Source organism: Oncorhynchus tshawytscha, linkage group LG33 (genome assembly GCF_018296145.1).
Source record: "Oncorhynchus tshawytscha isolate Ot180627B linkage group LG33, Otsh_v2.0, whole genome shotgun sequence".
Lineage (NCBI taxonomy): Eukaryota > Metazoa > Chordata > Actinopteri > Salmoniformes > Salmonidae > Oncorhynchus > Oncorhynchus tshawytscha.
This window is the reverse complement of record NC_056461.1, coordinates 38762608-38788290: the sequence shown is the minus strand read 5'-3', so window position 1 is coordinate 38788290 and position 25683 is coordinate 38762608. Positions and strand designations below refer to the sequence as shown.

General features: G+C 42.5%; 3 protein-coding genes, 2 long non-coding RNA genes and 10 other non-coding genes across 15 annotated transcripts in view; 2 read left to right on the top strand and 13 right to left on the bottom strand.

Annotated features, from left to right (window-relative positions):
- LOC112231423 overlaps positions 1-25683 on the top strand; it is a gene marked incomplete in the record, with an annotated part of 690592 nt that overhangs the window by 119278 nt on the left and 545631 nt on the right.
- Positions 4190-5829, bottom strand: LOC112254504. Its single transcript, XR_002954156.2, has 6 exons — positions 5778-5829; positions 5497-5546; positions 5233-5283; positions 4953-4980; positions 4708-4763; positions 4190-4520 (listed from the first exon to the last, which is right to left on the bottom strand). It is a non-coding gene; the product is annotated as an uncharacterized LOC112254504 (long non-coding RNA).
- LOC112255567 lies at positions 4589-4662 on the bottom strand. Its single transcript, XR_002954293.1, has one exon. It is a non-coding gene; the product is annotated as a small nucleolar RNA SNORD65 (small nucleolar RNA).
- LOC112255554 lies at positions 4835-4909 on the bottom strand. The gene has a single exon (XR_002954281.1). It is a non-coding gene; the product is annotated as a small nucleolar RNA SNORD65 (small nucleolar RNA).
- On the bottom strand, positions 5092-5166 carry LOC112255558. Its single transcript, XR_002954285.1, has one exon. It is a non-coding gene; the product is annotated as a small nucleolar RNA SNORD65 (small nucleolar RNA).
- On the bottom strand, positions 5365-5439 carry LOC112255562. The gene has a single exon (XR_002954289.1). It is a non-coding gene; the product is annotated as a small nucleolar RNA SNORD65 (small nucleolar RNA).
- Positions 5648-5722, bottom strand: LOC112255559. The gene has a single exon (XR_002954286.1). It is a non-coding gene; the product is annotated as a small nucleolar RNA SNORD65 (small nucleolar RNA).
- LOC112255546 lies at positions 5909-5976 on the bottom strand. Its single transcript, XR_002954274.1, has one exon. It is a non-coding gene; the product is annotated as a small nucleolar RNA SNORD49 (small nucleolar RNA).
- On the bottom strand, positions 6092-8018 carry LOC112254506. Its single transcript, XR_002954157.2, has 6 exons — positions 7763-8018; positions 7407-7472; positions 7076-7121; positions 6811-6861; positions 6522-6569; positions 6092-6156 (listed from the first exon to the last, which is right to left on the bottom strand). It is a non-coding gene; the product is annotated as an uncharacterized LOC112254506 (long non-coding RNA).
- Positions 6282-6355, bottom strand: LOC112255613. The gene has a single exon (XR_002954334.1). It is a non-coding gene; the product is annotated as a small nucleolar RNA SNORD49 (small nucleolar RNA).
- On the bottom strand, positions 6671-6745 carry LOC112255556. The gene has a single exon (XR_002954283.1). It is a non-coding gene; the product is annotated as a small nucleolar RNA SNORD65 (small nucleolar RNA).
- On the bottom strand, positions 6943-7017 carry LOC112255564. Its single transcript, XR_002954291.1, has one exon. It is a non-coding gene; the product is annotated as a small nucleolar RNA SNORD65 (small nucleolar RNA).
- LOC112255616 lies at positions 7589-7678 on the bottom strand. The gene has a single exon (XR_002954336.1). It is a non-coding gene; the product is annotated as a small nucleolar RNA SNORD49 (small nucleolar RNA).
- Positions 8534-13254, top strand: rab34b (RAB34, member RAS oncogene family b). The gene is made up of 11 exons (XM_024427497.2): positions 8534-8801; positions 9409-9695; positions 10559-10650; positions 10797-10862; positions 11752-11853; positions 11967-12031; positions 12144-12195; positions 12353-12434; positions 12539-12629; positions 12878-12985; positions 13081-13254. The coding sequence occupies exons 2-11, from the start codon at positions 9648-9650 to the stop codon at positions 13140-13142; spliced, it is 768 nt and encodes a 255-aa protein (XP_024283265.1). The 5' UTR covers positions 8534-8801; positions 9409-9647; the 3' UTR covers positions 13143-13254.
- The window catches only part of supt6h (SPT6 homolog, histone chaperone and transcription elongation factor), a 51671-nt gene continuing 49934 nt past the window's right edge, over positions 23947-25683 (bottom strand). Inside the window, exons 37-38 of the mRNA XM_042311718.1 lie at positions 24623-24852; positions 23947-24323 (exon numbers count right to left, since the gene is read on the bottom strand). Coding sequence (XP_042167652.1) covers positions 24134-24323; positions 24623-24852 — 420 coding nt within the window. The 3' untranslated portion in view covers positions 23947-24133. The remainder of the gene's footprint in view (positions 24324-24622; positions 24853-25683) is intronic.

Sequence of the window (25683 nt, the reverse complement as noted above, 5' to 3'; positions counted from 1 at the left end):
TCAACAGCACTCTCTGGGGTAGCACCATGGTGTAGCCGGAGGATAGGTAGTTTCCGTCCTCCTTTGGGTACATTGACTTCACTACAAATGCTAGGAGTTTCATGGTTCTCACCCATTTCTATAGACTTACACAGTAATTATGACAACTTCCGGAGGATGTCCTCCAACCTATCAGAGCTATTGCAGTATGAGCTGACATGTAGTCGACCCAATCACAGGATCAGAAAATGAATCTAAAAAGCACAAACTACAGCTAGCTAGCACTGCAGAAAATGTCGTAAGTAGTTGATTCAAAGAGAGAGAAAGACAATAGTTGAACAGTTTTTAATAAATAATTTTCTTAAAAAATGAAGGATAATTGAGAGGAGAGAGAGAGCTATCTATATTTCCTTGTATGCGAATACATCTAGCTAGTTTTGCCTACTCAAACACCCGGCTCAAACAGAGGGATGCTATGTTAGCTAGCTGGCTATAACAGAGGGATGCTATGTTAGCTAGCTGGCTATAACAGAGGGATGCTATGTTAGCTAGCTGGCTATAACAGAGGGATGCTATGTTAGCTAGCTGGCTATAACAGAGGGATGCTATGTTAGCTAGCTGGCTATAACAGAGGGATGCTATGTTAGCTAGCTGGCTATAACAGAGGGATGCTATGTTAGCTAGCTGGCTATAACAGAGGGATGCTATGTTAGCTAGCTGGCTATGGTTATCCAACACTGGAACTCTTCCAAGTCAAGGTAAGCTTTTGGTTGTATTAATTTATTGCCACCTGGGCCCGCCGGTGTAACTGCTAAACTGCTTACTGTACTCCATGATTGTCCAAGGTTTATTAACGCATTAGTTCTAGTAGCTAGCTATGTTGACGATGATGTTAGGTGACAACGATGTGGGCTGTGTGTAGCGGTTAGCGTTTATGGTTTGGAAAGGTTTTTTCACCTGTTCACAGACAACTGTTGCATTGTGCACTGAAGTCAACAAGGGAAGGGAAAGGTGAGAGGAGGAGAGCAAATACTCAAATTTCTCTGGACCTGTGCACCTACGTTGTAAACTTTAACTCATAGGTTGTAGTAACCTTGTGATGAGTATAGGAACAATTGTAGTAGTAGCCTAACTTATCGATGTTACATTGAGCTGGGTGAATGGAATATGAATGACAGTCATCCAATATGCTGTAGTAGAAATAAGGCCATGCTCATAAAAACAAAATAGTCCGTCATCTTAAACGACACCGACTGCCACCAGTACAGTAGCTCACAGCCCACCTATGAGTAGCTCACCAAACAATTCTGAAAGTACTTGCAATTCTCACAAGTATCAGACACAGCAAGCTCCCACCTAGCAGCTATCTAATCAATGAAAAAAATGACATTATCCCACCCCTGGTTTGCCACTATAGGCTTAGAAAGCCAAACCTAACACAATGTATGCCAAGTAATTTCAAGCAATATTGCCTGTGTCTGTTGGTGGTGCTAGTCTTTGTCCATCACTCCATGTGTAGCCAGTTTATGTGATAACCGTCTTGTGGGTTGAAATAAATCCTTTCCCAAAACCTTATCAAGTAAATGTTAAGTTGTCTTACCAGATGCATGCCCCTTTAAAAAATGTAGCTATTGTATATAATGAGTAAGTATATCATCTGGATCTATTATTTGTTATTTGCAAACTTTGCCAGGAAATGAGCAACAGCAGTACAGAACCATCACTAGACCTGCACATTAGATGGCAAATTCCTCACCTACCAAATCATTCGCAAGGAGATTCCTGCAAAAATATTATTTGAAGATGAAAGGACTAGATGTGCAACCAAAGGACTAGATGTGTAATCAAAGGACTAGATGTGTAATCAAAGGACTAGATGTGCAAAGGGGAATTACAGTGAAATCTAAATGTGTTCGTTTTCTTCCAGGCCTAAAAAAAAAAAGGTATTCCGATGTGATTTAAGCATTGACATGGACTCAAAACATTACAATTCGTTGTTTCTCTATGAACAATTGTAATGTTTACAGTGAAAAACAAATCGAATAACAGGAAAAATATAACTGTGAAAAGAATTTGGCAAATATAAAAACATAATTTTGGGGAAAAGAACCACAGATGTTATAGTACCCAAGTTTATTAACTGTTATTTTTAGCAGGTATGATGACAGAAAACAGTGCACTACTGTCTTGTACACTTAAGGACCCGTGGAAGAGAAGAATGTGCCTATTTGAAATCTAGCTCACAACACGTTGAAGTAGTTCTCATGCTAGAAAATGTTAGACCCCTGGTCTAGATTAATGGCCCTGATGCATGCCCCTTTAAAAAATGTACCAGTCCATTTCAGATGGATTTATTTACAAATTGCATTCAAAGTGTAACTTCATGATCAACCATAACACAAATATCGGGTGTATCACAAAGCATGACCACCAAGCTGCCCAGTAAACTTTTAAAATGACCACGATTATTCTAGTTCATAAAGCTATACTTTAAAATGTGTTGGGCGGGTATAGTCACCATGCCCATTTCAAAAGCTTCACACATTGATACTTAGGAACCTTCTCGCCAACTCTTGAGACCCTGTTTTGTGACATCACTCCCATGTTGCCGGAAAGGAAAGAATAGCTCACCTGATATTGTTCCGAATTTAAAACTGGCCAATGGGGAGAACTGCTGGATGCAAAAGATGATGCGAACCGTTTCCACGACTAATTACAAAAAACTATGCACAGGGAGACCAAAACGACACTGCTGCAAGGATCGTAATAATCTTCTCCATCCAGAGGTAAAGCTGGCATATATACTCTTCCTCGGCTGTTCGTTTCATTCTTCCGTGCCTAGCTCCCTTGGGATTTTATAGACTAAATACAAATCATCCAAGTGCACAGAACGCGTGATTAGATACCATAAACCCATAAGTCTTGCCCGACAGTCAGTGACCCTGAAGACAATACATCAACGATATAGTGAACACATCATGCATATCATACTTCTAATCGTCATTGGCTACATCTCAGCAGTATTTCGGCTACAAATTTCTTCTCACATCCTAACCTCACACGGTCCTTGTTTCTTCAGCAGTCTGCCATCAATATTGAGTGATTGACCTGGACAGGCTTACTCGCTGCCAAATGTGCTTATACAAATATTAACCTGGGGGTGTAAGTGCTTATGTAAATCAATTCTGTATTTAAATGTACAACAGTTTAAAACATTTTCACTTTGTGCACAATAACCTGTAATGAGTGAGAACGCTTTATACATTTATTGAAAATGATGTGAGAGCTATTTAATTCATTTTGACTTCAGGCTATAACAACCAAAATGTGAATGCCAATGTGTTTGAATACATTCTGAAGGCACTGTACATCTATAAAGATTGGTTCTACATATGCATTTAGATATTACTGTTTGCATCTATTTATCACTTTTCAGGCAAATCCATTGACACTACCTAGCAAGAGAGTAATCAATATTTTTTTGTAGCTGCCTTACATACCAAACTGATGGTGGCACTAAGACCGCACTCAACGAGATGTATAAGGCCATAAGTACACGAAATACTCACCCAGATGGGGAACTCAGGGGGCCTTAAAGCAGGCACCCAATTGCTAACAGTATGTCACACCTTCAGTGAGGGGAAGGGGGGGGAAGTCAGATGTGTAAAGCCCTCCCGCAGGCAAATCTGACCGCCATAGGAGACTGTCAAAGGAAGACCCTAAATACAGTTCTGTAAGTAAATTTCCAAGCTCATAGCCAACAGGCTTGACGAGAACGCAGATCCAGTCTGTTCTAGCACATTCATTAAATCAAAATTGGCTTCTGAAATGCAAGTGGTTCCCTTCTGCAGCACCAACTGTGTTAGGACACCAGTACCTTTGTATTGAACAGGTTTGAGTCAACATCCAAAGCTAAATAAACTATCCTTAAAGGGATATTTAACAGCTGTTTTAACCCATCCACCAACAAATGGCCTTAACCCCCATGTCAGTTTGAACTTCCCTGAAGGACCTTACTTACAGAAAAGTGAGAGGGGGGGTGAGATGAGGTAGTTATGCAAAAACATTAAAAGCTATTATGGCACACAAACTCATGCAACATCTGAATTACTAGGCAAATGTATTACTCCTGAACTTACAGGCTTCCATAATGAAAGGGTTCATACAAAGCTCACATTTAATATTTTAATTATTCAACTGACACGGGGTACTGTGTGTAGGCCGGTAACAACCGCAATTTAATGCAAGCTGTAACAAAATATGGAATAGAGTCCTGGGGTGTGAACACACTGAAGGCATATAGTTACACTTCTTTACATCTTAAATAGGTGAAGTGTCACAGCATAAAATGTACACATCTTTAAATATCCCACTCAAAGTGAGGGCCCATAAACACCACTTTAAGTTCAGAACTAAATATCACCACTGACCAAAACAAGACAATAGATAGGAAAGGCTCTTCTAAATTGTGATCTGGTGACTGTGCACCTGAAGGGTAGGTTGGGGCTGATTTTCTGCAAGGGGCATCAGACGAGGAACACCTGAAATAAAACGACTGCCATTAGCTGAATAAATGGAAAGTTAACAAATGGTGAAGCGTGTACTAATGTCTCAGAAAACCGAATGTCACCACTATACAATCTGACGGTAATTCCAGCTGTTTCAGTTTAGTATTCATCATAGCATAAATAAGCAATTATTCCTTCCAGCCAGGGTGAACAGCCTTACCCCAGTCGACATGTCCAGTTCTGAGACGGCAGGGATGTTATGCAAAGGCAGCCTACCTGAAAAGTAAAAAAGCTTGAGTGAAAATGTACAATTTTATATAAGCAAATGACAACTCATAGCCAGTCCTGTTCAGAAAACCGAATATCACCACTGTACAATCTGACGGTAATTCCAGCTATTTTCAGTTTAGTATTCATCACAACCAGACAGACAACGGAGGTGTAGCCAGAGGGTGTTCTTCCTACCTTTCACAGCGTTGGTTCAGTTCCACACCTGTTCAAAACAAAATCACAAAAACCAAGATTTGAAAATGAATAAAAAGGCCTATTCAGTCCACTAGAAAGAACAAAACTACAGTAGGAATATAGAGTCATTGCCTGTACTGTTCAGAAAACCGAATATCACCACTGTACAATCTGACGGTAATTCCAGCTATTTTCAGTTTAGGATTCATCACAACCAGACAGCTACTCCAAGAATGGGCCAGGTGAAGTATAGACTAGGGGGTGGGGGGGGATCATGTACCTTTAAAGATGATGTCTCCACTCCAGCCACATCCTTGATTCAGTTCCACACCTGTTCAAAACCACTATTAGAATAAGCACACAATCAACTGGAGTTCATAACAGTAGAAATTGAGAAGTCACTGTCTGTCCTGTTCAGAAAACCGAATATCACCACTGTACAATCTGACGGTAATTCCAGCTATTTTCAGTTTGGGATTCATCACAACCAGATTAGACAGCTACCCAGAGAATGGGACAGATGAGGTGTGGGTTTTAGTCTGACCTTGGCAGTTGGAGTCTCCATACCATCAACTCATTGGGGCAGCTTCACACCTGTTAAAATGGCATAGGGGTTATGAAAATGAGTAAATGAAACTACTCATTAGCAGTTCTTGAGAGAAACGCAACTAGAGAATTGAAAATCACGGCCTGTCGTTCAGAAAACCGAATATCACCACTGTACAATCTGACGGTAATTCCAGCTATTTTCAGTTTAGGATTCATCACAACCAGACAGTTAGCCAGAGTGAAAGTCTGAGGCTGGAGTGGGTGTGGTAGTTTTACCTTTTGAGGTGATGTCTCCACCATTAAGTAGTTTGGGTGGAGTCTCCTGTTTAAAAAAAACAATCATAGGGGTTATTAGAATCTATAAGCAGTAACCACCACTGTGCATGATGATCTAAAACAGCTTTGTTACTCAGTAGTTGAATAAACTCATCAGTTGTCGCATCAAACTCTTCCTATTCAAGCTTTCATCACTGACAGAGCTGTGGCTATGGTGCCTCTGACCGAAGATTTGAAGTTCATTAAATTAACTCGTACTCAATTTGCCATTGAATACATTACTAGTCAGGCCTAACTTTAAAAAATTACATTTACTTGCCGTGTGTATGGCTTCATGTGTATGGTTCAGCCACAGGCCAGGAGGGAGTAGTCTCCCAACCTAGAACAAAACATACAATTTCAGCAAAGTATTGACAGGACCAGCATTTCAACAGCATTAGCTAACTTAGAGGGCCAATACATCTATTAGGTGGCTTTCATTGTTTGTGGATCAGATGGCTAGCTAGTAAGCTAACCGTTTAGGAATCTTCGTCAGTTTCGCATCGGACGGCACTTCCTATATTGGTATCATCACATCCACAAACTGTCCAATTAAGCCACTTGTTACTGGCCAACGTCCACAAAGTCACAGCAGCATGGTCTAAGTTTCTAAATATCACCACTGTACTATTGACAGTAACTACAGCTATTGTCCACTTAGGATTCATCACAACCAGCCTGCCGGGGTGTGTTAATGTAATGTACCTTTTCAGATGCCTCCACACCATCCACATCCTTGGTTCTGTTGCACACCTATTTAAACCCACCATAAGTAAAAAGAATAGGAACACGATCAACTACAGTTCATAAGGAATTGGAAATTGAGTATGAAAATTAAATTCACCACCTGTCCTGTTCAGAAAACCGAATATCACCACTGTACAATCTGACGGTAATTCCAGCTATTTTCAGTTTAGGATTCATCACAACCAGACAGCTACTCCAAGAATGGGCCAGGTGAGGTATAGACTAGGGGGTGGGGGGGGTCATGTACCTTTAAAGATGATGTCTCCACTCCAGCCACATCCTTGATTCAGTTCCACACCTGTTCAAAACCACTATTAGAATAGGCACACAATCAACTGGAGTTCATAACAGTAGAAATTGAGAAGTCACTGTCTGTCCTGTTCAGAAAACCGAATTTCACCACTGTACAATCTGACGGTAATTCCAGCTATTTTCAGTTTATGATTCATCACCACCAGACAGTTGCTTAATAGTCAGTGTCTCAAACGATGGAGTGGGTGTGGCAGTCTTACCTTTCGAGGTTAAGTCTACTTTAAAATCAAGTCATCAAGGCAGCGTCTGCTTAAAAAAAAAATCATAAGGGTTACAATAATCTATAAAAGCAATAACCTAAACTTTATTCAGGAGAATACTACTGAGCAGCGAAGTTACCGAAATGTTTTTTTTTTAGCAAACTCCCCCTATTCAAGCTTTCGTCACCGAAAGCACTGTGGCCATATATAGTGACTTCAATTATTTGATAAGACTAGATACCAGTTGAAATAAAATCTTAAGTATGCCATGGAACAGCCAACCAGACATAAGTCAGGCCTAGCTAGCGGGGAAGATCCCAGTTGAATTTACCTGCCATGTGCGCAGTCATTGGCGTGTACGGCTTCAGTTCAGTCCACATAAGCCAGGTACAGACAGCTAGAAAAAAAATGTAAAATGTATTAATGCATTTGGACTAGCAATTTAAATAGTGTTAGCAAAATGAGGGCACTGCATCTGCTGTGGTGGCAACTGATTGGTTTTCCGTGAACGTGGATCAGATAGCTAGCTAGCAAGCTAACCGTTTAGGAATCTTCGTCAGTTTCGCATCGGACGGCACTTCCTATATCGGTATCATCACATCCATTAACTAACAAAATAAACCACTTGTTAACTCGAAAGCATTATCAGCAAGCTAACTAGTTAATATCTTCGCCTTGCAGACTTACCACGGCATGGTTTCAAAACGTTCAGAGTTGCCCACGTGCATGGTTCTGCAAGTCCCCATGCTCCAAAGTAGCTACTGTTAACTACTTAACTAATAACCAGGGCAAGACTTAAGGGACAGCACTATACCAATAAGTAGATACTAAAGAAGCATTTCTAACATATCATCTTCCATAATGCAGAGGACGTTCTGCTTCAGCAAGTCAACCACTGGACTCATCCGAGAGAAGAACGCGCGAGAGAGAGCGAATAAACGTCGCCAGTCAGGTATTTATAGTGCACCGGTGACGTACACAACAAATGCAGTCGGCTGAAGTTTACGTAAGGCACAACGCTGGTAGGACGTCATCCAATGTGTGTGTGTGTGTTCCCTTCCCAACCAATCACTGCACACTTTACCAAAAGTCATGTCAAGCGTGAGAATAATGAATATAAGCATTTTATTCAAACTATTCTAGAGTGAAGCAGAGATAAGCATGGGTTAAACCTTCATCATATCAGCCGTCCCAAATAGTATGAAAATGTATTTTACTTGTATGTGGGTAAAATGAAAGCATCAATCATAAAAATAATTTAATGGAAATATTGTACTTTTATTTGTCGTTGATATAGGCTATTAAGGGGATTTGACTCTTGTATATGAAGTTCAAAATGTTCATACTTAAAATGTTTCACACAAGGCTAGCGCGCACTTCAGGACAGCTCACCCGCGCCTAGCTCTGGTCCAGGGCGTAGTACGTGTTTCATAATCATGTAAGAACGGGCACTACGCCCTGGACTAGAGCTAACCCACTCATTGGGAGCCTACTGGAGAGGGTTGAGCTAAAACGGAGGTCCATAATTTGAGTCATCTGTTTCCACTGCTGACTTCGCAGCTCTGGTCTGCTGCTCACTAACCGTCTTCGGGTGGATGTAGGCAGCCCTAGGAGACTTTCTATCAGCGAAAAATACGTAATATGAGTTTAGTAGAATATATCGTGTTCTACCGCAACCTATTGACGAATTGGAGTTTACTTTTCGCACTTTCAGTGCACGTGCAAGGTAAAGTATTATTCTATATAATTACATGATGTACTATCATGCCAATGAAGCCTTGATGTAGCGATAGTCCATCTTCATGACAACACTATAATTTCAGTTTATTTTATTTTCACCAATTCTACATGTTGCTTGATTTTTAGCTGTGCTACAGATAATCTGTAATGATGATTTAGGAGATTATGATACCATGTTTTACTGCATAAACTTTACTTTTCATCGCTCCTTCATGATCTTAGATGTGTAAACTTTATTAGGTAATGTGTAAAAGCCTAGAATGGCAACATGTTCAGTCCTTTGATCTGGCTGCAAGTGACATAAAGTCGTGGAGACAAATAATGCCATGTAAGAGTCTCTACTTCCTTCCCCATAGCAGGGCTTGTATTTGGTTGCTACAGTTGCCAGGTGAATGGACAAGGCTGAGTTGCCACAGTGACACTGTATACTTTTCCAGTTTGTGAGTTTACTTTGATGTGCAGACAGCTGCCAGTGGTCTTTTGCATTGAGGTGTCACCTAGGAGATTCAGGGGACACTTTCTCTGTTGGTGTCAGACTATAGATTAGGCTACACATCAGGTTACATAATGTTCAGTTATTCCTTCTCTTTCAGCTGTTTGACGTTTAAGCCTTTCCATGGAGAAGCCCCTATTCACTCTACTCTACATCTGTATGTGAGAGAGAGAGACAGAGAGAGAGAGATAGTGTTTCTGTGTATTTGTCCTGTCTGAGTGTGATTGTCTGCCTATGATTGTTGGAGCGTGTGTGACTGTGTCTCTTGTGTGTGTGATTGTTTGATTGTGTGTGTGTCTATGTATATCCCTACCACCCCGTAACTTCCACTTGAAGAACATGTTGCCACCTGTGAGGAGAGACCGCATCATCGCTCAGCTTCCAGAGGTGACACACACCTTTTTTAGATTTTGGACGATTTTTTCTTGTGGGGATGGTCAGGTGCCTCAACATGATTACAAATAATTAGTAGACTGCAAATTGTCCGCAAGAAGCCCAAACAGATATAATATTGGACTAAAACATCATAATTTCACACCTTGCATCTGTGTATGATCACATGTCTATTATGCATGGGAATACTTGGGAACAGATTTCACCCATTAAAATCAATTGGAGCTGATTTCCTGGTAAAACATTTTTATGTCCAACGATAATAAAAACATAAAATAATAGTATTATTATAATTATTTTTGGATCAGAAAACATGCGGGAACAAATAAAAGCACCAGGCTGCCAGTTGGGGTCTTTTGTGTCACACGTAGACACCACCTCAGATTCTAATCTAATAACGTGTCTCTGTAACACAGTGACGAACCCTTTCACAATTCTGGAACCCTGTAATGAAGCAGATTAGACAGTGCTGGGTGGTCATTTGCTGTTTATTAGTCTGTTTCACACACTTAATGTTCTTAGTTTTGTTCAGGACTCGGTCACTGGCTCGTGCTAATGTGCCAGAATTGAAGAGATTCCGTTCCATGTCCCCACAAGGCAGTTGTCCTTCTAGCCTCTGATTTATGTGGGATGCAAAGCTGATATACTTTCTTGCTTTGAGTTGACACCTTGTTGACACCTTGTTTAAACCTCTCTCTCTCTCTCTGTCTCTCTCTCACCTCTGTCTCCCTCTGTCTTTTTCTCTCTGTCTTTCTCTCTTTCTCTCACCTCTCTGTCTCTCGCTCTCCCTCTCTCTCTCTCTCTCTTTCTCTCTCACCTCTCGCTCTCTCTCCCCCTCTCTCTCTCTCTCTCTGTAGTGTTTTACCCCAGCTGCAGCGCTACACACTAAAGATGTCTTCCACTCACAGGTCAAGGCTGCCTGTCAGGGGCAAAAGACGGGCGCAGTGGGGTGAGATGAACACACACACACACACACACACACACACACACACACACACACACACACACACACACACACACACACACACACACACACACATATATATTTGTATGTTATCTGTGTTTGACTGGACTGTTCTCTTTATGTGTCTGTAGCTTTAACATCGCCAAGGTGATTGTGGTAGGGGATGTGGCAGTTGGGAAGACATGTCTAATCAGCAGGTAAGGAAACACTACAGTCTATGGCTGCATATGAAATGGCACTCTACTCCATATTTAGTTCACTACTGTTGAGAGAGTCCTATGGGGCGTTTGGGAAACAGTCCATTACAGATCTTATCCCCCGGGGGGCATGCTGATCTCCCTCAGGATGTGTACTTGCCAATTAAAAATACTACTGACCATTTCACTTCCAATTAGTCAGTTGTTGTCATGACACCCAGGTGAATCCACACACAGCAGAGCACCTGCCTCTTCAGAAATCAGCAAAACTGTTACCCCTGCTCTCCCCAGCTTGGGATAATAGAGACTGTTTGTTGACTAATTTGATTGACTTGTGGGTTTGATTATTGGCATATTGAAGTAAGTTAGTTCAGTGATCAAATCTCCCGAAAAGCTATTTATAGTCATAGCTTTGGGTACATGAAGAAGTATACTGTATGCTAAACTCTTAATGTAGTAATGTTTCCTCTCTATTCTGTTACTGTTACCACTTTGTTAAGGTCCTGTTACTGTCATAGTTATGTTACTGCCCTGTTACCTTCCTGTTACTGTCATAGTTCTGTTACTGTCCTTTTACTCTTCTGTTACTGTCCTGTTACCGCTCTGTTAAGGTCCTGTTCCTGTCCTGTTACCTTCATGGTACTGTCATATTTCTGTTACTGTCCTGTTACTGTCATAGTTCTGTTACCTCCCTGTTACTGTCCTGTTACCGTCCTGTTACCGTTGTGTTACTGTCCTGTTACTGTTATGTTACTGTTTTGTTGGTGTCATGTTACTGTCCTGATACTGTCTATATATTACTCAGGTGCTGTGAGGACAGACGTTAGTCACCCAAGTGTAATAACGACATTGATTATGTAATGCCCCCCCTCTCTCTGTCTCTCCACAGGTTCTGTAAGGACTCGTTTGATAAGAACTATAAGGCCACCATCGGAGTAGATTTTGAGATGGAGCGGTTTGAGGTGTTGGGGGTCCCCTTCAGTTTACAGCTGTGAGTACTACGCACACACACGCACACACACACCCTTTCCTCATCAATTGTCATCTGTTGCCTCTTGCTCTCTCTCCTCTCTCTCCCTCTCTCTTTCTCTCTCTCCCTCTCAGATGGGACACAGCGGGTCAGGAGAGGTTCAAGTGCATCGCCTCCACATATTACAGAGGAGCACAAGGTATGAAATCAAACAGACGCATGTTAAAAGGAAGCCCTTAATAGATGTATTGTGGTGATGCCTGCAGCCTGTCTCTTCTCTAATGTGTGTTGTTCTCCTGGTTTCTCTCAAGCCATCATAGTGGTATTTGACCTGAGCTGTGTGACCTCTCTGGACAACGCCAGGTAAGAGATGCCAACACATTACATATTGATCACATCTGCAGCATCCAGATAGAATGTCTTTTCATCATAGTATCTCAGCGGCCATCAGTCAATTTCTATGAAAGTCTACTTTATTACATGTGATAGACACATTATGTGTGTCTGTACGCGCGTTCAGGCAGTGGCTGGAAGATGCTATGAAGGAGAACGATCCCTCCAGTGTTCTGCTGTTCCTGGTCGGAACCAAGAAGGACCTCAGTGTGAGTCTGATGGAGAAGATCCAGCCTGACTAAATACAGTACAAATGATCTGTCATTGATTGATTTAAAGATGAAGTATTTCAAACGGTGTCTCTCTCTCTCAGTCTCCTGATCAGTTGGCCTACATGGAGCAGGAGGCCATTAGACTGTCAGAGGAGATCCGAGCAGAGTACTGGACTGTGTCTGCTAAGTCAGGTAGGGCTGGGAATACACACACAAACACAGACCCACACATAACATCCTCTGGTTTACTCCCTCATGTGTCCCCCATCATATCCCATTCTATCTCTCTGTGTGTTTTGCTTTTTTCCTCCCCTCAAACACTTTCTTCCCCTCCTCGACTCTCTCTTTCTCTCTCTCCGCCCTCCCTCCTCTCTCCATCCTCCCCTCCCCCCTTTCTCTCTCTCTCTCTCTCTCTCTCTCTCTCTCTCTCTCTCTCTCAGGGGAGAGTATCAGGGAGTTTTTCTTCCGGGTAGCGTCTCTAACCTTTGAGGCCAACGTGCTGGCAGAGCTCGAGAAGAGTGGGTCCAGACGTGTTGGTGACATTATCAGTAAGTGTAGTATTTTATTACATGTAGGAGACAGTGGCAACTGCTTTCTACTTGCTCTCCTTTATTCTCACATTATAGCAACATGTTTCCTGCAGGAATCACCGAGAGCACAGAAGAAGAGTACAAACCAACCAAGAGAAAAGCAACCTGCTGCTGATGGGGAAGGATACACTTCACTACACAGGACAACACTACACAGGACAACACAAGACAACACTACACAGGACAGCACTACACAGGACAACACTACGCAGGACAACACAACAACACTACACAGGGCAACACTACTCAGGACAACACTACACAGCACAACACAACACTACACAGGACAACACAGCACAACACTACACAGCACAACACTACACAGCACAACACAGCACAACACAGCACAACACTACACAGCACAACACAGCACAACACTACACAGCACAACACAGCACAACACTACACAGCACAACACAGGACAACACAACACAGGACAACACTACACTACACAGGACAACACTACACAGGAAAACACAACACACTGAGGATGACCACATGGGAAGATGAGAATAATACTGCTACACTCAATTCCCACAAAACAACTCTGAATACTGCAGTCTGGGAGACTTGAATGCCAGAACACAATCACGCATCTGTGTGTTTGTACGATGTGAAAGTGTTGTCTCAGTGAGGACGATTCCAATTCCATGGACTGTCAGCTGAACGAGAAAAGAAGTAACAGCAACAGCAATTGCATTTATCCCCATCAATCCATGGATAACAGATTGCGTTCGTAGTCTTTTTTTTACATGGTCATAAAGAGAAATAGGCAACACTTGCATGGTCTTTAAAGCACCTTAAGAGAAATAGGCGAAGCACATGGACTGGAAGAAACCTCTATAATCACAAAACCAGGGTTTGGAGTCGAATGCTGTTCCTTTACGTGAAACCCTCTCCATAAACAACTGGAGATAGTGTAGGTCCCATAGCTTTGAGTTTTCCCTGACCATGTAACCAGATCAGGAAAAACTCTTATCTATCCCCTTCACCAGAGCCCTATGCTGTGTAGTGTAGTATGGTACAATACATGTAGCTCTGTTCTAATGTAAAGTAGCTCTGGTCTAAAGTAATGTAGCTCTGGTCTAAAGTAATGTAGTTCTGGTCTAATGTAAAGTAGCTCTGGTCTAAAGTAATGTAGTTCTGGTCTAATGTAAAGTAGCTCTGGTCTAAAGTAATGTAGCTCTGGTCTAAAGTAATGTAGTTCTGGTCTAATGTAAAGTAGCTCTGGTCTAAAGTAATGTAGCTCTGGTCTAATGTAAAGTAGCTCTGGTCTAAAGTAATGTAGCTCTGGTCTAATGTAAAGTAGCTCTGGTCTAAAGTAATGTAGCTCTGGTCTAATGTAAAGTAGCTCTGGTCTAAAGTAATGTAGCTCTGGTCTAAAGTAATGTAGCTCTGGTCTAATGTAAAGTAGCTCTGGTCTAAAGTAATGTAACTCTGGTCTAAAGTAATGTAACTCTGGTCTAAAGTAATGTAACTCTGGTCTAATGTAATGTAGCTCTGGTCTAAAGTAAAGTAGCTCTGGTCTAAAGTAATGTAGCTCTGGTCTAATGTAAAGTAGCTCTGGTCTAAAGTAATGTAACTCTGTTCTAATGTAAAGTAGCTCTGGTCTAAAGTAATGTAGCTCTGGTCTAATGTAAAGTAACTCTGGTCTAATGTAATGCTCAACACTCAGAGTTAGCTTGGTTCTCGTTTGAGATTTGGCCAGACAGATTCCTGCATTCTAGGTGAAGACGTCAGCAGCAACAGGCATGCAGACCTCCGTGCGTTGGCTGGTTTATTTTCCTCCTTCGTCCCCTCCTGTCATGTGTCTGGTCTGCTAATGGGATGAGTACGCTGCCTCCCATGACCACCCAACATCCCAACCACACCACAGCCACAATATAGACTCTCAGGGCTCCTAAAATACAGCCATTGTTTAATCACGAGAAAAGATGGAGAGAGAGTGAGAGCGATAGAGAGGGAGAGAGAATGAGAGATAGAGAGGGAATAACATTTAATGTACATCTGATGATCTGGGACAAATTGAATTAAGACTGTTGTGAAGAGGGCAGAAGCAGGCCAGACATTTAGGTCTACTGCTTTACCATGTCCTGAAATGTTATGCCTCACTACTGATTGATTGTATTACATTTGATGTGATTTGTGATATTTTATGTCCTATAAAATCAATATAGATGACTATCCTTCACTGTTAAAGATTGATTTCATTCTTCAGAAGAGTAATGGGAAGTTGATTACTATGGCCTACACAAAGAAGCAAATGCCTGTATGTGTGTGTGTGTTCAATAGCACTGAACCAGTGGAGGCTGGTGGGAGGAGCTATTTGTATTCATTATGGATCCTCATTAGTTCCTGCCAAAGCAGCAGCTACTCTTCCTGGGGTTTATTATGGATCCCCATTAGTTCCTGCCAAAGCAGCAGCTACTCTTCCTGGGGTTTATTATGGATCCCCATTAGTTCCTGCCAAAGCAGCAGCTACTCTTCCTGGGGTTTATTATGGATCCCCATTAGTTCCTGCCAAAGCAGCAGCTACTCTTCCTGGGGTTTATTATGGATCCCCATTAGTTCCTGCCAAAGCAGCAGCTACTCTTCCTGGGGTTTATTATGGATCCCCATTAGTTCCTGCCAAAGCAGCAGATACTCTTCCTGGGGTCCAGCAAAATGAAGGCAGTTTATACCATTTAAAAAACATTACAATACATTCACAGATTTCACAACACACTGTGTGCTCTCAGGTCCCTACTCCACCACTACCACATATCTACAACACACTGTGTGCTCTCAGGTCCCTACTCCACCACTACCACATATCTACTGTTGAAGTCAGAAGTTTACATACACTTAGGTTTGAGTCATTAAAACTTGATTTTCAACCACTCCACAAATTTCTTGTTAACAAACTAGTTTTGGCAAGTCGGTTAGGACATCTACTTTGTGCATGACACATGTCATTTTTTCAACAGTTTTTACAGGCAGATTGTTTCACCTATAATTAATTCACTGTATCACAATTCCAGTAGGTCAGAAGTTTACATACACTAAGTTGACTGTGCCTTTAAACAGCTTGGAAAATTCCAGAAAATGATGTCATAGCTTTAGAAGCTTCTGATAGGCTAATTGACATCATTTGAGTCAATTGGAGGTGTACCTGTGGATGTACTTCAAGGCCTACCTTCAAACTCAGTGCCTCTAATTGACATCATGGGAAAATCAAAAGAAATCAGCCTAGACCTCAGAAAACAAATTGTAGACCTCCACAAGTCTGGTTCATCCTTGGGAGCAATTTCCAAATGCCTGAAGGTAACATGTTCATCTGTACAAACAATAGTACGCAAGTATAAACACCATGGGACAACGCAGCCATCATACTGCTCAGGAAGGAGACGTGGTCTGTCTACTAGAGATGAACATACTTTGGTGCGAAAAGTGCAAATCAATCGCAGTACTACAGCAAAGGACCTTGAGAAGATGCTGGAGGAAACAGGTACAAAAGTATCTATATCCACAGTAAAACGAGTCCTATATCGACATGACTTGAAAGGCCGCTCAGCAAGGAAGAAGCCACTGCTTCAAAACCGCCATAAAATAGCCAGACTTCGGTTTGCAACTGCACCTGGGGACAAAGATTATACTTTTTTGAGAAATGTCCTCTGGTCTGATGAAACATAAATAGAACTGTTTGGCCATAATGACCATCATTATGTTTGGGTGAAAAAGGGGGAGGATTGCAAGCCAAAGAACACCATCCCAACCATGAAGCACACCATCCCAACCATGAAGCACGGGGGACGCAGCATCATGTTGTGGGGGTGCTTTGCTGCAGGAGGAACTGGTGCAATTCACAAAATAGATGACATCATGAGGCAGGACAATTATGTGGATACTGTATATTGAAGCAACATCTCAAGACATCAGTCAGGAAGTTACAACTTGGTCGCAAATGGGTCTTCCAAATGGACAATGACCCCGAGCATACTTCCAAAGTTGGAAAAATGGCTTAAGGACAACAAAGTCAAGGTATTGGAGTGGCCAACACAAAGCCCTGACATCAATCCTATAGAACATTTGTGGGCAGAACTGAAAAGCGTGTGAGAGCAAGGTGGCCTATAAACTGACTGTTACATCAGGAGGAATGGGCCAAAGTTCACCCAACTTATTGTGGGAAGCTTGTGGAAGGCTACCCGAAACATTTTACCCAAGTTAAACAATTTAAAGGCAATGCTACCAAATACTAATTGAGTGCATGTAAACTTCTGACCCACTGGGAATGTGATGAAAGAAATAAAAGCTGAAATATATAATTCTCTCTCTACATTCTTAAAATAAAGTGGTTTTCCTAACTGACCTAAAACAGGGAATTTTTACTAGGCTTAAATGTCAGGAATTGTGAAAAACTGAGTTTAAATGTATTTGACTAAGGTGTATGTAAACTTCCGACTTCAACTGTACATTACTAAATCCATGTGTATGTATAGTGCGTATGTTATCGTATGTGTCTATGTTTGTGTTGCTTCACAGTCCCCGTTGTTTCATAGTGTTTTTTGAATCTGTTTATTTGAAATCTGGAATATAGAACTGGCTCTATGTAGTACTGTGGAATAGAGTTCAGTTATTTGATGTGGAATAGAGTTCCATGTAGTCATGGCTCTATGTATTATATATATGTATACTATATATATATATATATCGTGATAGATAGATAGATAGTTCCATAGATAGATAGATAGATAGATAGATAGATGATAGATAGATGTGGAATAGATAGTTAGATAGATAGATCATGGCTCTAGATAGATAGATTATAGATAGATAGATAGATAGATATAGATAGATAGATAGATAGATAGATAGATAGATAGATAGATAGATAGATAGATAGATAGATAGATAGATAGATAGATAGATAGATAGGATGGGCTCTTTGTATGGAATAAATGGAACAGAGTCACACAGACTTCAATAACACAATGTGGGGACTGGGGCGTAAATAACAGAAACACTTTTATTAAAGGGATCACAGGTAGAAAAGGGTATCAACAGTGTAATAACAGAGGCTAAACCTCTGCCTATCACTTCATCTATCCCCAAGTCATCTTCTCCCACTGCCAACTACCACAGGCTTACTGAAGGTACAACATCTCATATTGCCAATAGAAAATACAAACCCACAAGTCAACCAATTAGTTTCCAAGCCCTAAATAAAACCTATACTCCCTGAACTAAACCATCGTTTACCAGGCAGGTTGATTCATCCTTATTTGCAATAATCAGCCTGAGCATTTTTAAATGAGACAATACATTGAACATGGTTTTTAGCCCAGGAGTAACCCTAGAACCCTTAGGAACACTCAAGAACATAAAGACCAAAACTGTATATCAGCAACCCATTTGACTGTATACCGATAGAGCAAATAGTCACAATTGCAAAAACACATTTCCCAGAATACAACACTGTGACGTGTTTGAGTGACACTAGGCAGTGTCACTTAGAGATATATGCTGTGTAAAAAATAAATAAAAAAAAAACCTGGGGAACTCGGAAATCTCAGACTTCCGACTTCAGTGCCTCTGACATCAGTGCGTTTAAGACAACTGGAAATCCTGAAGAAGAAAAAAAACGAGCTCCATCTGGGAAAAATCGCTTTGAAAAGATCATTTAACTGAGAATTCCAAGTCAGAAACTCCGGCAATCATTCTTGAGCTCAGACTTTCCGACCTGAAGATCACAGACGTCATAATTTGACCTCGCTTTTTGTTGTTGTCTTGGAAGCAGTAATACACAAGGTCTTTCACCACTGATATTAATCCTTATTATGATAATGATCTGTGGATCAGACAAAAGGTTGAATGTGTTCACATAACTGACATTTTAGTCAGTAGCCTCCTCCCCTTCCCTTAGGACCTAGTACTAGCCCGTTAAGAGTTCACAGATCTGCACAGGTCTGGTTAGATGAACGCAATACGGCAAATTAGAGCTCCACATCTCATCTTGAGGGGCTAGGTGGAACCATCTCCATAGTGATCACAGATATCCACTCTTTGGACATCTGTGGACTTTAAGGGGGCAGGAGTTAGGAATAGAGGGACACCTTTAAAACAGACCACATGTAAAATGTCAGAATACCCAAGAGAGACGTAAATGCACACATGATGATTGAAAGTCAAGGACAAAAGGATTTAAAGAAATGCTCACAGACACAACCGTTAAAATAGCTAGTGACACGTAAGTAAATTCACAACAAATCTTCCTCTGCTTCAAACTACCAGCTTTACACCACCAAAAATAACTTCACATGGAAAAAAAGTTGTCACAGCAAAGCAAAGCTCAAGGCTAAAACCTAGTTCCTCCCTAACATACTGCCATCTCTTACAATCTAGTTCAGTTCACCTGGGACGTCGTCATGGTATCAGTTACGAAGGTTACCGGTAGTTACCGGTACTAAAACTTTTATTCCGTGGTTAGAACACAGAAACAACGTCTAGCAGCTCACTCTCTGGTCTTCCGAAGAGATACATGACAGTAGAGTAGACCATGTTAAATCCACATACCCCGTCCGTCTGTTTAAAACCTAAAGTTTATCTCTGTTTGTACACTGACGGCAACACTAATAAACCAGTAGGTTTTTGACATAAGACAATATTAAATCTCGCCAGTCTGTGTTGTTGGGGTTTGAATCATTCCCATCATCACATAGGTATCATTCACACATATTAAGATGGAGTTTAAGGAGAGCGCTCTTCATATTCAATAGCAAACATTTCTCTCAATACCAGAGACTCATAAGCATGTGTGTGTACTGTCAGAGGTGTGTGTGTGTGTGTGTGTATACACACTACTGGTCAAAAGTTTTAGAATGCCTACACATTCAAAGGGTTTTTCTTAATTTTTTATTATTTTCTACATTTGTAGAACAGTGAAAAAATCAGAACTATGAAATAACACATATGGACTCATGTAACAAGTATTAAACAAATGAAAATATGTTATATTTGAGATTCTTCAAATATCAAGGCAAAGGTAGGCTAACAGCTTTGCAAACTATTGGCATTCTTTCAACCAGCTTCACCCGGAATGCTTTTCCAACTGTCTTGAAGGAGTTCCCACATATGCTGAGCACTTGATGGCTGATTTTTGTTCACTCTGCGGTCCAACTCATCACAGACCATCTCTATTTGATTGAGGTTGGGTGATTGTGGAGGCCAGGTCATCTGATACAGCACTCCATCACTATCCTTCTTGGTAAATTAGCCCTTACACAACCTGGAGGTGTAAGGGCTAAGCGCAAACCAGATTGGATGGAAAATCGCTGCAAAATGCTGTGGTAGCCATGCTGGTTAATTGTGCCTTGAATTCTAAATAAATCACTGACAGTGTCACCAGCAAAGCATCCCCACACCATAACACCTCCTCCTCCATGCTTTATGGTGGGAAATACACATGCAGAGATCATCCGTTCATCCACACCACGTCTTACAGACACGGCGGACTCCATACCAAAGGACACACTTCCAACGATATAAATGTCCACGCGGACATCATCCGTTCACCTACTCTGTGTCTCACAAAGACATGGAGGTTGGAACCAAAAATCTCCAATTTGGACTCATCAGACCAAAGGGCAGATTTCCATTGGTTTAATGTCCATTGTTTGTGTTTCTTGGCCCAAGCAAGTTTCTTCTTCTTATTGGTGTCCTTTAGTAGTGGTTTCTTGGCAGCAATTTCACCATTAATGCCTGATTCAGTCTCCTCTGAACAGTTGATTTTGAGATGTATGTTACCTGATCTCTATGAAGCATTTATTTGGGCTGCAATCTGAGGTGCAGTTAACTCAAATGAACTTATCCTCAGCACCAGAGGTAACTCTGAGTCTTCCTTTCCTGTGGTGGTCCTCATGAGATCCAGTTGCATCATAGCTCTTGATGGTTTTTGAGACTGCACTTTAACTTCTTGGTGACAGGGGGCAGTATTTTCACATCCGGATGAAATGCATGCCCAAATTCAACTGCCTGCTACTCATCCCCTGAAGAGAAGATATGCATATTATTAGTAGATTTTGATAGAAAACACTCTGAAGTTTCTAAAACTGATTGAATCATGTCTGAGTATAACAGAACTTATTTAGCGGGCGAAACCCAGAGGACAAAACATTCCGATTTTTTTATTTTTTTTAGGTCACTCTCTTTTCAATGAGTTGTCATTGGGAATCCAGATTTCCTTGCAGTTCCTACAGCTTCCACTGGATGTCAACAGTCTTTAGAAATTGGTTGAGGTTATTCCTTTGTGTAATGAAGAAGTAGCCCTGTTCAGAACGAGGGTCACTTGTAGTTAGATAGAGGTGCGTGACCAGAAAGCTAGTTACAGTTTGTTTTCCTTCTGTATTGAATCCCATCTTCAATTTTATTGATTATTTACATAAATTATTATTTACGTAAAAAAATACCTAAAGTTGTATTCCAAAAGTAGCTTGAAATGTTTTGACAAAGTTTACAGGTAACTTTTAATATATTTTGTAGTCACGTTGCACAAGTTGGAACCGGTGTTTTTCTGGATCAAACGCACCAAATAAATTGACATTTTGGATATATATATATATATCGACGGAATTAATCGAACAAAAGGACCAATTGTGATGTTTATGGGACATATTGGAGTGCCAACAAAATAAGCTCGTCAAAGGGAAGGCATGAATTATATTTTTATTTCTGAGTTTCTCTCTTTGTTTACGGAGGTGCTATCCTCAGATAATAGCATCCTTTGCTTTCGCTGAAAAGTATTTTTGAAATCTGACATGTTGGCTGGATTCACAACAAGTGTAGCTTTAATTTGGTATCTTACATGTGTGATTTCATGAAAGTTTGATTTTTATAGTAATTTATTTGAATTTGGCGCTCTGCATTTTCTCTGGCTTTTGGCCAAGTGGGACACTAGACTCCCACAAGAAACTTTCAATGTTCTTGACATTTTCCGGATTGACTGACCTCCATGTCTTAAAGTAATGATGGACTGTCGTTTCTCTTTTCTTATTTGAGCTGTTCTTGCCATAACATGGACTTTGTCTTTTACCAAATAGGGCTATCTTCTGTATACAACCCCTACCTTGTCAGAACACAACTGATTGGCTCAAACACATTATGAAGAAAATAAATTCTACAAATGAACTTTTAACAAGGCACACCTGTTAATTAAAATGCATTCCAGGTGACTACCTCATGAAGCTGGTTGAGACAATGCCAAGAGTGTGCAAAGCTGTCATTAAGGCAAATGGTGGCTGTTTGAAGAATCTCAAAATATATTTGGATTTGTTTTAACACTTTTTTGGTTACTACATGATTCCATATGTGTTACTTCATAGTTGAGGTCTTCACAATTATTCTACAATATAGAAAATAGTAAAAAATAAAGAAAAACCCTTGAATGAGTAGGTGATCTAAAACTTTAGACCGGTAGTGTAGGTTTGACAGACCATGTGAGGAGTGCAGGGTTAGGGTTCATACTGAAAACAGTGTCTTTATTCATTTTGATGCACCAATACAAAAACGCAGACAAGCTTCCTGATTGGCTCGGAAAAACGCTCGTTAGGCTGCCTCTCGCCACAACCCGCCATTCACCAGGAGGGTAAGGGGCGGGTCTATGCAGCCAAAGGGACATTACATTACCAGCCTACCACGGCATGAGACAACCCGCGAACCAATCAGATGCTTTCGGCAGCATCTCCTAATCTTTTTATAGATTTAAAAAAAAATCAAAACAGGAAAAAGAAAATATACCCCATGTTATTAAAAGAAAAGGACAACGGTTGTCATGACAACCAAACAATCATTTCTCCATTAGGTCCATGTCCTATTACATCTATGTCAGCGGTTTGTTTCAAGTGTTTGGTGGTCTGTATCGACATTTCTGCCTGCCTGACATACAGTTAATATCCTTACTAAATAAAATACTGGACTATGTGGCCGGCAAAAATACAGTGAGGAAAGAGAGAGGGATAGACGGAAGGGAAGAGAAGATGTGCCGGGAGAGAAACATGGCTAGATACACAGTAGCTAGAAACAGAATCCAATGGGACACAAGAAGAGGGGGAGCAGGGTTAGTTTAGTAGACTGGGAGGAGAGGTGGAGCAGGGTTAGTTTAGTAGGCTGGGAGGAGAGGGAGAAGAGGGAGAGCAGGGTTAGTTTAGTAGGCGGGAGGAGAGGTGGAGCAGGGTTAGTTTAGTAGGCTGGGAGGAGAGGTGGAGCAGGGTTAGTTTAGTAGGCTGGGAGGAGAGGTGGAGCAGGGTTAGTTTAGTAGGCTGGGAGGAGAGGTGGAGCAGGGTTAGTTTAGTAGGCTGGGAGGAGAGGTGGAGCAGGGTTAGTTTAGTAGGCTGGGAGGAGAGGTGGAGCAGGGTTAGTTTAGTAGGCTGGGAGGAGAGGTGGAGCAGGGTTAGTTTAGTAGGCTGGGAGGAGAGGTGGAGCAGGGTTAGTTTAGTAGGCTGGGAGGAGAGGTGGAGCAGGGTTAGTTTAGTAGGCTGGGAGGAGAGGTGGAGCAGGGTTAGTTTAGTAGGCTGGGAGGAGAGGTGGAGCAGGGTTAGTTTAGTAGGCTGGGAGGAGAGGGAGAAGAGGGAGAGCAGGGTTAGTTTAGTAGGCTGGGAGGAGATGGAGAAGAGGGGGAGCAGGGTTAGTTTAGTAGGCTGGGAGGAGAGGGAGAAGGGGGAGCAGGGTTAGTTTAGACTGGGAGGAGAGGGAGAAGAGGGGGAGCAGGGTTATTTTAGTAGGCTGGGAGGAGAGGGGGAGCAGGGTTAGTTTAGTAGGCTGGGAAGAGGGAGAAGAGGGGAGCAGGGTTAGTTTAGACTGGGAGGAGAGGGAGAAGAGGGGGAGCAGGGTTAGTTTAGTAGGCTTGGAGGAGAGGGAGAAGAGGGGGAGCAGGGTTAGTTTAGTAGGCTTGGAGGAGAGGGAGAAGAGGGGGAGCAGGGTTAGTTTAGACTGGGAGGAGAGGGCGATCTGAATGGTATGTGACTGGTCTGAGGGGGCATGCAGGTAGGCGGATGGATGGAAGGATGAGTTGATGAGAGTAAGGGGGGGTATATTTGGGGAGGAGGGGGGTATAGTCGCCCCCCCCGGCCTCTCCTATCGGTCCATCTCGTCCAGAAGGGGCGTGGCGTCTCCAGCGATTGACATAGGGGTGCTCTGGATCATGGGGCTGGGGGAAGGTCGCGGGGTCATCCTGGGGGTCTTCTGCTTCTTCCTCTCCGCCTCCTTCTCCTGGAGCCACTGCTCCGCTACCTTGCCCCAGTCCACCGCCGTGCTGCCGCTCGACCTGCAGGGGGAGACAGTAGGGGCGGGGGGTTACGTACAGGCCAGTTAGGATGTTGTTGTCAAAAACCACATCTGAAAGTCTGCAATCAACTATTTAATCTCATTCACTATAAACATTCAGAACACAACTTCTTCATTCCAGATCAACCCGTTGCCCAGGATACATAGGCATTTCTTCAAGAATTATTCTGACATTCTAAATACTCCTAACTACTTAAAAAAAAACATTTTCCATCAACTGACTCATTACACATTCAACTGAAACACACAATCTGTCTGTCTCTCTCCGTCTCAACTTACTTAGGCTGCTGCTGCGGAGTGCGTCCTCTGGAGGAGGACGAGGGAGTGTTGGACGAGGGTCCCTGGTGGCTGCTGTGGCCCTGGTTGCTCTGTGTGTGTCCATGGGAGTGGGAGGACTGGGGGGTGGAGGGGTACTGCGGGGTACCCATGGTCTGCTGGCTGGGGGTGGTGTATGAGTAGCTGGGGGTCATCATGGGTGTCGCCATCGGCTGTTGGGGCGTAGCAAACACCTGGAGAGAGAGAGAGGGACGGAGAGAGAGAGAGAGACGGAGAGAGAGACGGAGGGAGAGAGAGAGACGGAGAGAGAGAGAGAGAGAGAGAGAGAGGGAGGGGAGAGAGAGAGGGACGGGGAGAGAGAGAGAGGGACGGGGAGAGAGAGAGAGGGGGACGGGGAGAGAGAGAGAGAGAGGGACGGGGAGAGAGAGAGAGAGAGAGGGACGGGAGAGAGAGAGAGAGAGGGACAGAGAGAGAGAGAGGACAGAGAGGGACGGAGGGAGGGAGAGAGAGAGAGAGAGGGACGGCGGGAGAGGGACAGAGAGAGAGAGGAGGGACAGAGAGAGAGAGAGAGAGGGACGGAGGGAGAGAGAGAGAGAGAGGGACGGGGGAGAGAGAGAGAGGGGGACAGAGAGAGAGAGAGAGGGACGGAGAGGAGAGAGAGGGACAGAGAGAGAGAGAGAGGGACGGAGGGAGAGAGAGAGAGAGGGGGACGGAGAGAGAGAGAGAGAGAGGGACAGAGAGAGAGAGAGAGGGAGGAGGGAGAGAGAGAGAGGGACGGAGGGAGAGAGAGAGAGAGGAGGAGGGAGAGAGAGAGAGAGAGGGACGGAGGGAGAGAGAGAGAGAGAGGGACGGGAGAGAGAGAGAGAGAGAGAGAGAGAGAGAGAGAGGGACGGAGGGAGAGAGAGAGAGGGACGGAGAGAGAGAGAGAGAGGGACGGAGGGAGAGAGAGAGAGGGAGGGAAAGAGGAAGAGAAGTGGTTAAAACGAAGCACTATTTACACAGTGGCCAACAACAGCAGAGAAAGAACATTCTACACCTCATTATTCACTTCACATCTCTCCAAT

Excerpts from the sequence above, each read along its gene's own strand:
- rab34b (XM_024427497.2), top strand. The coding sequence starts at position 9,648 with ATGTTGCCACCTGTGAGGAGAGACCGCATCATCGCTCAGCTTCCAGAG. Across the intron at positions 12,196-12,352 it reads ACCTCTCTGGACAACGCCAG|GCAGTGGCTGGAAGATGCTA; the intron begins GTAAGAGATGCC and ends ACGCGCGTTCAG. Across the intron at positions 12,435-12,538 it reads GAACCAAGAAGGACCTCAGT|TCTCCTGATCAGTTGGCCTA; the intron begins GTGAGTCTGATG and ends TCTCTCTCTCAG.